At 44.9% G+C, this 10,651-nt stretch overlaps 1 protein-coding gene across 1 annotated transcript; it reads left to right on the top strand.

Annotated features, from left to right (window-relative positions):
• The first annotated feature begins 2,676 nt into the window (after nucleotides 1–2,676).
• On the top strand, nucleotides 2,677–8,537 carry LOC141072539 (uncharacterized). Its single transcript, XM_073559807.1, has 5 exons — nucleotides 2,677–2,898; nucleotides 2,981–3,104; nucleotides 3,188–3,285; nucleotides 3,484–3,574; nucleotides 7,664–8,537. Exons 1-5 carry the CDS (start codon nucleotides 2,677–2,679, stop codon nucleotides 8,512–8,514), a joined length of 1,386 nt encoding a protein of 461 aa, XP_073415908.1. The 3' UTR covers nucleotides 8,515–8,537.
• Nucleotides 8,538–10,651: the final 2,114 nt, after the last annotated feature.

Genomic DNA, 10,651 nt, shown 5'->3' with positions numbered 1-10,651 from the left:
GACGCTAAGCCACGCCCCCTGTGGTCACATGATCGTAGGTCCTTGTACCTCTTTCTATCTTCAGTATCGCAGGTCCTGTTGTCTGAACTTTCCCTGTACTTTCGGACCCCGGGGCCACCGTAGTCTGGGTGAGCTACCCTGCTCAGCCGCGGCGGTCCGCCAGCGCTGACAGGATCCTGATAGAGATACACTAGAGAAGCTGAGGCCAAGAAGATAAATGCCCTATTCTCCAAAGAACCATCCAAAGTGTACTTCCAACTACAGAGGAACGGCACAAAGGCAGCAACTCCACCAATAGCGGAGACTGAACAATACTGGAGAAACATATGGGAAAAGGAAAAAATGCACAACACCAGTGCAATGTGTCTGCAAGATCTGAGAATGAAACACAGCAACCACCTAGAGCAAGAACCAGTCACCATTACAGAAGCAGACATCCAACAGCGGGTCAAGAACATGAAGAGCTGGACATCACCTGACCAAGATATGATTCACACCTACTGGCTAAAGAAATTCACAGCGGTACATGAACGCATGGCAAAGCAGATGAACCAACAGCTAGAAGCAGGTCACCACCTAGCTTGGCTAACACAAGGGAGAACAGTGGTGATCATGAAGGATCCTAACAAAGGAACAGTTCCATCCAACTACTGCGCAATAATCTGCCTTACAACAACAAGTAAACTCTCAGAGATCATAGCCACCAAGCTACAGAACCATATGAACCAGTACATAAATCCAGCTCAGAAAGGCATTGTGACTGACACCAGAGGCTCTAAGCACCAGCTCCTTGTAGATAGAGCAGTCGCTCAAGATCCAGACAGACCAATCTCAGCACAGCCTGGATTGACTACAGGAAAGCCTATGACTCAATGCCACACACATGGATCTGTGAATGCTTGGCTCTCTACAATGTCAACAGCAAATTAAGAACCTTCCTTAGACACTCAATGGGGCTATGGCGAACAACATTAGAAGTCAATTCAAGACAACTAGCACAAGTGACCTTCCAATATGGCACATGCCAAGGTGATGCACTGTCCCCATTGCTGTTCTGCATAGGCTTGAAGCCCCTCAGTTAGATAATTACAAAGTTTGTCTATGAATACAAGTTCAAGAGTGGAAGCACCACCAGCCACCTCCTCTACATGGATGACATCAAGCTCTATGCGAAAAATGAATGAGACATCAATTCATTAATCCACCTGACAAGGATCTGCAGTGAAGACATCGGGATGTCCTTCAGACTGGAGAAGTGTGGCCGATGGTAAGAAAGAGAGGTAAGGTTGTCAAGACTGATAGAGTGAAATTACCAGCAGGTCATATAGCAGATGTACAGACATGCTACAAGTACCTTGGCATCCCACAGGGATACGGTAACCATGATAAAGAGGCAAGGAAAGCAGCAACATCCAAATACCATCAAAGGATAAGACAGGTCCTGAAGAGCCAGCTCAATGGGAAGAATAAAATCCACACCATCAATTTATACTCCCTGGCAATCTGCAGAGTCGGGAGATGTGACTCTGCCAAATATATATATAGATATAAAGATAGAGAGAGAGATTTTTTTTTTCTTTACGTTGGAGGGTCCAATTCCAGCTATTGCTGTGTGATCTGTGATTTCTATCTACTCCACTGTGTACAGGATAATAGAGTATAATAAAGTAGTTATGGACGTGACGTAACTAACATTGTGCAGTGACTCTGCTTTCCATATAGTGATGGATGTTTCTTGTTGCTGAAACTGTGATATTTTTTACCACTTTAAACTTTTTTTAAACCCCTCTGATCAGTGCGATCACACAACATACAAGCCTCTGATGGCTCCGGTGATGCCCTGTACTACTGTAGTGCCGTGTATCATCACTGCCTGTCAGTGTAATACTAACGGCCCCATACACATGAGATCAGAGTTGGCTGAGCGGTCATTTGGCAGACGGCGATCTCTCCCGACTCCCCCATACACACAAATATTCCAGCTTTCCTGTGGTCTGTATGAGAGAGTCGCCTCCAGACTCCTCTAGAGGAGGATTATCTACAGGAAGAACAGACGGATTATCCTCTGAAATTCAGGATGCCGGATCCTTCTCTGCCCTGACATCATCTGTCGGGAGGCCCCCAAATACATTATATGGTCGGCCAAACCCCCCGAAATCAGAGCTTTCATGGAACTTTAGTCTAATGTGTATGGGGGCGTTATAAGGTAACTTATTGGACGCTACCTTTGGCCCGGCCTAATAGACCTTCATACATTGCAGCCCAGACCCCATTATTAGGCATGTAAGTATCGTATTAACTAGGCCGCCCCATACTATCGAGTACTTGGAGGCGGGGGGGCATTCAGCCAAACTCTGTCACACCTTCTTAGATGCCATGTTTGCTTTTCACAGCAGCAAGTGGATTCTTATGATGTTACACCGGCTCATCTTCTTCTCATTCAGGTCTCTACAATATCGGATCCTCTCAGTGAAGATCTTCTACATAATTTTCCTGATTTACCCATCAAGGATGGATATGGACAGAGACAAGATGGCGGAGAGGATGTTACACCTCACCCTAGAGGTCCTCTTCCGTCTCACTGGAGAGGTGAGAGATTCTGATGTCGTCACATTACATCATTCTTATCTATGGGAATAACAGATGGACAGAACTGGAGAGGTGAGGACTCTGGAAATGTCTGTAGTGAGAGTTATTAATGTGTCTCTCCATAACCAGGATTACACAGTGGTGAAGAAGACCTCTAGTGATCGCTGTCAGGACCCTGTGTCTGAGGGATGGGGAAGACCCCTGAGCCCAATCACGGAGCCTCCACCTCACCCCCTGATCCATGAGGACATCAATGACCAGAAGATCCTAGAACTCATCTACAAGATGATTAAGCTGCTGACTGGAGAGGTGACACTGCTGGGAATGCTGGGACATTATACAGTAACACTATGAAGGGATCGGGGGATGATGGTATCATTGTATGTGTCAGGTTCCTATAAGGTGTCAGGATGTCGCTGTCTATTTCTCCATGGAGGAGTGGGAGTATTTAGAAGGACACAGAGATCTGTACAAGAACGTCATAATGGAGGTTCCCCAGCCCCTCACATCTCCAGGTAATAGACAGGACTAAATACACACGGCCTATAATTATCTGTATGTAGAGAATGAATTCAGTCCCTGTATGTGTTTCCTCCAGATCTATCCAGTAAGAGGACAACACCAGAGAGATGTCCCCATCCTCTTCTTCCACAGGACTGTAACCAAGAAGATCCCAGTGCTCCTCAGGATCATCAGGTAGATGGAGAGAAGGTGTCAGGAGATCTCCCCTATGATGTGTAGACGGCTGTGAAGGTCTTGTGCTCAGTCTTGTTTTATCCACCAGTATTATATGTTTTATACTTGTGTAATGAGAACGGTGGAGATGGCAGGATTAGAGCTGATCATAGATGGGACTTCTCCATCTGTCGGTGACTTTTACAATATTTGTTTCAGGGTGAAGATCTGACCCATATTAATACTACAGAGACATTTGTGAGGGATGATGAGCGGCGTAAAGAGGAGATTCCCACATATGACTACCCAGGTGAGTAGTAACCACTGAATGCAGAGAAGTCACAGATTCCTCTCAGTCACCGGCTGTGGCTGCTTTATCGGTGGTGTAGTCCGGCCGTATTACCATGATCACCATTTTGCGTCTAGACCACAACATTCTCCTCCACCCAAAACTGTTCAAATGACTTTGGGCATTGAAAGCCCTTTTCTATAGAACTTACAACCTGGAGGATCCACCTACCCCCTGGGATTAGGAGACGCTGACTGTAACCTGCTCAGATCTGTAAACTATAAAGCCAAATGACAGCGTACGTAGAATGTGATGCTCTGGGGCGGGGCTGTGGGCGGGGCTGTGGGCGGGGCTTTATGTGGTGCTCTGATTACATATTCATCTGTATTAGCTTATGACAGGTCGCTGACCCCTCACTGACCTGCCCCCCATTATTACATAATGCATATAATAGCATTGATATTATTGGTGATAATGCCTATAATATTGTGGCTATTGTGAGGCTTAGAAAAAAATTACATCCAACAAAATGTCACCAGCGGCCCCTGTCCAGTAGCCTCTATCTCTTACTTATAGATGCTACTGTGCAGGCGCCGTCATCACCGGTGACATTTTGCTGGATGTAATTTTTTTCTAAGCCTCACAATAGCCACAATATTATAGTCATTATCACCAATAATATCAATGCTATTATATGCATTATGTAATAATGGGGGGCAGGTCAGTGAGGGGTCAGCGACCTGTCATAAGCTAATACAGATGAATATGTAATCAGAGCACCACATAAAGCCCCGCCCACAGCTCCTCCCACAGCCCCGCCCCAGAGCACGAGAATCTCATTAACTGAAAACTACAAATACAGATTACACAATAACCACAAGACGGATTTCATCACCAGGTATCACTGTAATCAGTATAACGGCGCTGACGTGACAGTGTCTGTAGGTTACTGAGCACAATCCTGCTGACAGGTTCCCTTTAAGACATCTCCGCTCTGCACTATTATACACAGTTCTCTTTAAATGTGTAATATTTCTTCGTGAAACTCATCTGACAGAAAATATTGGAGCTTACGATAGTTTAGATTGTGACGTCACCGAGCCCCATACTCTAATTACCCAGAGAGGTTTCACCACTAGCTGCTCATTTATTACTGATGGAGACTGTGGAGTTTGATCATTTCAGTAGATGTTATTGTCTATAGTCACAGTGTTTGATTACAGTAGTGTCCAAAATCCTCTGATTGTTAAACTTCTCACTTTACCCTACATACGGTTGTACACTACTCCCTGGGCACATGGCAGTGTTCAGAAGGGAAGGAGCGCCATTTAGCTATTTGAATGCAGATCTAGCTGGAATAATTCGCAGAGACAATTATTGATGAGCGAGTAAACTCATTGCTCGGGGGTTCTCCGAGTATTTTGGATGTGCTCGGAGATTTAGTTTTCGTCGTCTCAGCTGCATGATTGGCGACTGCTGGACAGCTTGAATACATTTGTGGAATGCCTGTTTGTTAGGGAATTCCCACATGTATTAGCCTGTCTGCAAGTCGCAAATCATGCAGCTGAGACGACAAAAATTAAATCTCCAAGCACGCCAAAATACTTGGAGGATACCTGAGCATGCTCGGGAAAACCCGAGCAACGAGTATACTCGCTCATCACTAGACACATTGTATTGGGAGCACTGTTCATGGTCACCTGGCAGCTCAAAAGATGTCCACCATGAACATGCTTGGCGCTATCTTCTCTGCTTTCCATATCCCAAGGATTGCCTTGCTCATCGCCCTATAACACCCTTACATGGAATCTGGACTTACACTGGGACCCCTAGGCTTGGACCATGGTGTTACCTGCTATTCTGTGGAGTTAGATGGCAAGAAGAATAGTCAGGTACCTGGGTCAGAACCAGAAGGGCAGAATACAGAATCAGAAGACACAAGAGTAGTCAGTAAACGGGCCACGGTCACAGCAGGAAACAAATACACAAGCCGCAAGCTGAGCACAGAGGACTGAACCAGAGGAGAACAGCGCTGTATCTGGCAGATTCCGGCCATGTGCTTTGCGCTTTAGTAGGGTGTGTTAGGGTACCGTTACACCTAGCGACTCACCAGCGATCCCGACCAGCGATATGACGCGGTCAGGATCGCTGGTGAATCGCTGGGTGGTCGCTAGTGAGCTGCCACTCAGGCAGATCTCACCAGCGACATCGCTAGGGACGGGGATCGCTACTTACCTGTCAGACGCGGTGATCCTGTGTCCTCCCGCCCGGCTCCACGCGTCGCTCGTCGTCACAGCAGGAAGCGCCGCAGGAAGTGACCGACGAGAAATGGTCCAGCAGCTTCTCGCGCGATCAGCGATAACCAGCGGGGGAGCCGGTCGGAGGTAAGTATCGCATACAGCGATATCGCTAGCAATATCGCTGTAACGTCACAAAATCGGTGACTTTACAGCGATATTGCTAGCGATATCGCAGTGTGTAACGGGGGCTTTACTTTACAATTGGCTGAAGTAGGGAGCAGATTACTCCAGCTGGACAGCAGGAACAGATCCCGGATGAGATTGGACACACCATATGCAGAAGCCCTAATATAACTAAATGACAGAAAACCAGAATAGTAGAAATCCCCATAAAGTGATTCCATGTTATTAATTAATTCACTGATGGTTATAATCTATACACATGTGGTCAAAATTGTTGGTACCCCTCGTTTAATGACAGAAAATCCCACAATGGTCACAGAAATAACTTTAATCTGACAAAAGTAGCAATAAATAAAAAATCTATGAAAATGAACAAATGAAAGTCAGACATTGCTTCTCAGCCATGCTTCCATGCTGCTTTGGGCACAGGGTGTCTAGAATCTGTGCAGGGTACAATGAAATCTCAAGACTATGAAGGGACTCTAGAGAGAAATGTGCTCCCCAATGTCAGAAAGCTTGGTCTCAGTCGCAGGTCATGGGTCTTGCAACAGGATAATGACCCAACACACAGCTAAAAACAGGCAAGAATGGCTAAGAGGAAAATATTGGACTATTCTGAAGTGGTCTTCTATGAGCCCTGACCTAAATCCTAATGAGCATCTTTGGAAAGAGCTGGAACATGGAGTCTGGAAAAGGCAACCTTCAAACACGAGACAACTGGAGCAGTTGCTCTTGAAGAGTGGGCCAAAATACCTGTCGAGAGGAGCAGAAGTCTCCTTGACAGTTACAGGAATCATTTGATTGCAGTGATTGCCTCAAAAGGTTGTGCAACAAAATATTTTAGTTAAGGGAACCATCATTTCTGTCCACGCTGATTTCATGAGTTTTACTTTTTTAAATTCTGTGGACGCCTGGTTGGAAAGCAATGTCTGACTTTCATTTGTTAATTTTCATAGATTTTTTATTTATTACTTTTGTCAGATTCAAGTTATTTCTGTGACCATTGTGGGTTTTTCTGTCATTAAACGAGGGGTATCAACAACTTTGACCACGTGTGTAGGAGGACTGAATGTTTTGACTCCACGGCCACTTTCCGGAAATTAACACACAGTGGATGTTGTAGAGTGAAAATTACACATTTGCCATTTTCTTACCCAGCACATAGTGCCCAGATTGTGCTCCAGGAGACACCGCAAATTAAGTGGATTCTTCTCACTATAATATTACTAAATACAGGGATCCTAAATGTTGTTTGCGCACACTGCAAGACTCCGAAGTGAGAGCGGATTTTACTGGATTGGTTTATAGAAACCTTGTTCCTTTTCAAGAACCTTTGAGCCACTAATAGTATGGGAACCTCTGTTTTTCCATTGACAGATGATGGACCTGAGTGGGGACTTGTTTTTTGTGAGATGAGAATTGGTATTATTTTCGCCTACATAACATTGATTGGATTCTTTTTATTTGATATTTGGGAGGCAGAATGAACAAACAGTTGAACACCGCACACTACTGGTTCATCCAACAAGGTTTTCTATTAGACTGTGAACTGTCATTGTCTTAGTAAATAATTAAAGCTTTCACGTAGCTTGCCATTTTTATGGACAGTTTAAATAGAAATGTTCAAAAATATAAAACTCAAGGATATTTTATTAATAAATAATAATTGTTTTTTGTATCTTAGCAGATGACTGTACCAGGAGATCAGAGGGACAGCTGACATCTTCAATTTTTAAATCTGATGATCTTGAGATCCTACAAGATACAACTGAAGTGATTACTATTACTCCAGATATATCATCATCCATTCACAGCAAAGATCTGTCATCTGATCCTATGGAACAGGTCCCATCTTCTGATTCATTACCGACTACTAAGGAAAATCAAAGTCACAAAAGAGGCAATAAAAAACAAACTGCGCCTAAGGCAAAGAAGTCATTTTCATGTTCAGAATGTGGGAAATGTTTTATATGGAAATCACGTTTTCTTGCACACCAAAGAACTCACACAGGGGAGAAGCTTTTCTCCTGTTTAGAATGTAGGAAATGTTTTAATCAGAGATCAGATTTGGTTAATCACCATAGAACTCACACAGGGGAGAAGCCTTTTTCCTGTTCAGAATGTGGGAAATGTTTTAACCAGAGATCAGATTTGGTTAATCACCATAGAACTCACACAGGGGAGAAGCCTTTTTCCTGTTCAGAATGTGGGAAATGTTTTACACTGAAATCATATTTGGTTAAGCACCGTAGAACTCACACAGGGGAGAAGCCTTATTCATGTTCAGAATGTGGGAAATGTTTTAACTGGAAATCACAATCAGTTACTCACCATAGAACTCACACAGGGGAGAAGCCTTTTTCCTGTTCAGAATGTGGGAAATGTTTTTCACATAAATCATATTTTGCTAGACACCAGAGAATTCACACAGGGGACAAGCCTTTTTCCTGTTCAGAATGTGGGAAATGTTTTTGCACTAAATCAGATTGTGTTAGGCACCAGAGAACTCACACAGGGGAGAAACTTTTTTCATGTTAAATGGAAAATAAATCTTGATCACATCAGAGAAGCCATTTTTCCTGTTCATAATGTGGGAAATGTTTTAACCAGAAATGGAATCTTACTAATAATAATCTTTCTTTTTTATATAGCGCTGACATATTTCGCAGCCCTTTACAGTTTGCACACATTATCATCGCTGTCCCCAATGGGGCTCACAATGTAAATTCCCTATCAGTATGTCTTTGGAATGTGGGAGGAAACCCACGCAAACACGGGGAGAACATTCAAACTCCTTGCAGATGTTGTCCTTGGTGGGAGTTGAACCCAGGACTTCAGCACTGCAAGGCTGCAGTGCGAACCACTGACCCACCTCACCAGAGAACATGCACAGGGGAGAAACCTTTTTCCTGTTCAGAATGTGGGAAATATTTTAACCAGATTCTTCTTAGATATCAGAGCAGTCACACAGAGGAGAAACCTTTTTCATTTTCTTAATGTGGGAAATATTTTACTTGGAAATCAAGTGTTAATAAACATCAGAGATGTCACATAGGGGAGAAGACTTTTTTATGTTCATAATGTTGGAATAGTTTTAACCAAAATAGAATCTTCTTAAATGAGTTGTCTCTTGTCATTCCTCATGTTTGCTGACAAAAGGATAAAACTAAACTTTATTAATTCCAAATGTAAAACTATACGCATAATTCACCCCCTGAAGGTTAGTCAGAAAGTGAGTAATAGAAAAAACATATACCCCACGTCTCAGTATATAGGGTGAGGTGATGTTTACACACTCACTCTCCAAGCCTCTTATTTCTACGGGCTTCATCGTCCTCACCAAAGGCGACTGATCAGGAGACTATTTAACCCCTTAAGCCCCAAGGGTGGTTTGCACGTTCATGACCGGGCCAATTTTTGCAATTCTGACCACTGTCCCTTTATGAGGTAATAACTCTGAAACACTTCCAAGGATCCCGGTGATTCTGACATTGTTTTCTCGTGACATATTGTACTTCATGTTAGTGGTAAAATTTCATTCAAATAACTTGCGTTTATTTGTGAAAAAAATGGAAATTTGGCGAAAATTTTGCAATTTTCCACCTTTGAATTTTTATGCCCTTAAATCACAGAGATACGGCACACAAAAAACTTAATAAGTAACATTTCACACATGTTTACTTTACATCAGCACAATTTTGGAACCAAATTTTTTTTTATTAGGAAGTTATAAGGGTTAAAAATTGACCAACTTATCTAGATGTGTGGTGAGCACTTTGACTGGCTTCGGGGGTCTCCGCCAGTCTCAGCACTGGGCTGCAATGTTCTTGTGGCTCCGTGGGTGTCCGTCAGTCTTAGCACTAGGCTGCAATGTTCTTGTGTCTCCTGGGGTCTCTGTCAGTTTCAGCACTTGGCTCCAAAGGTCTTGTGGCGCCGGGGTTCTCTGAGAGTCTCAGCACTGGGCTGCAGGGGTCTTGTGGCTCCGGGGGTCTCCATCAATCTCAGCACTGGGATGCAGGGGTCTTGTGGCTCTGGGGTTTCTGCCAGTCTTAGCACTAGGCTGCAGGGGTCTTGTGGCTCCAGGGGTCTCCTTCAGTCTCTGCACTGGGCTGCAGTGGTCTTGTGGCTCCGGGGGTCTCCGCCAGTCTCAGCACTGGGCTGCAGTGTTCTTGTGGCTCCGTGGGTCTCCGACAGTCTTGGCACTGGGCTGCAGTGGTCTTGTGGCTCCGGGGGTCTCCATCAGTCTCAGCACTGGGCTGCAGTGGTCTTGTGGCTCCGGGGGTCTCCATCAGTCTCAGCACTGGGCTGCAGTGGTCTTGTGGCTCCGGGGGTCTCCATCAGTCTCAGCACTGGGCTGCAGTGGTCTTGTGGCTCCGGGGGTCTCCATCAGTCTCAGCACTGGGCTGCAGTGGTCTTGTGGCTCCGGGGGTCTCCATCAGTCTCAGCACTGGGCTGCAGTGGTCTTGTGGCTCCGGGGGTCTCCATCAGTCTCAGCACTGGGCTGCAGTGGTCTTGTGGCTCCGGGGGTCTCCATCAGTCTCAGCACTGGGCTGCAGTGGTCTTGTGGCTCTGGAGGTCTCTGCCAGTCGTAGCACTGTGCTGCAGTGGTCTTGTGGCTCCGGGAGTCTCCATCAGTCTCAGCACTGGGCTGCAGGGGTCTTGGCTCTGGGGTCTC

The sequence above is a fragment of the Dendrobates tinctorius genome, unplaced genomic scaffold (genome assembly GCF_039654945.1).
Source record: "Dendrobates tinctorius isolate UK_male_01 unplaced genomic scaffold, ASM3965494v1 ptg000274l, whole genome shotgun sequence".
Classification (NCBI taxonomy): Eukaryota; Metazoa; Chordata; class Amphibia; order Anura; family Dendrobatidae; genus Dendrobates; species Dendrobates tinctorius.
The sequence above is the reverse complement of the archived record's forward strand: the minus strand, read 5'-3'. Positions and strand labels throughout refer to the sequence as shown.

Excerpts from the sequence above, each read along its gene's own strand:
- LOC141072539 (XM_073559807.1), top strand. The coding sequence starts at position 2,677 with ATGTCTGTAGTGAGAGTTATTAATGTGTCTCTCCATAACCAGGATTAC. Across the intron at positions 2,899-2,980 it reads TTAAGCTGCTGACTGGAGAG|GTTCCTATAAGGTGTCAGGA; the intron begins GTGACACTGCTG and ends TGTATGTGTCAG. Across the intron at positions 3,575-7,663 it reads TCCCACATATGACTACCCAG|ATGACTGTACCAGGAGATCA; the intron begins GTGAGTAGTAAC and ends GTATCTTAGCAG.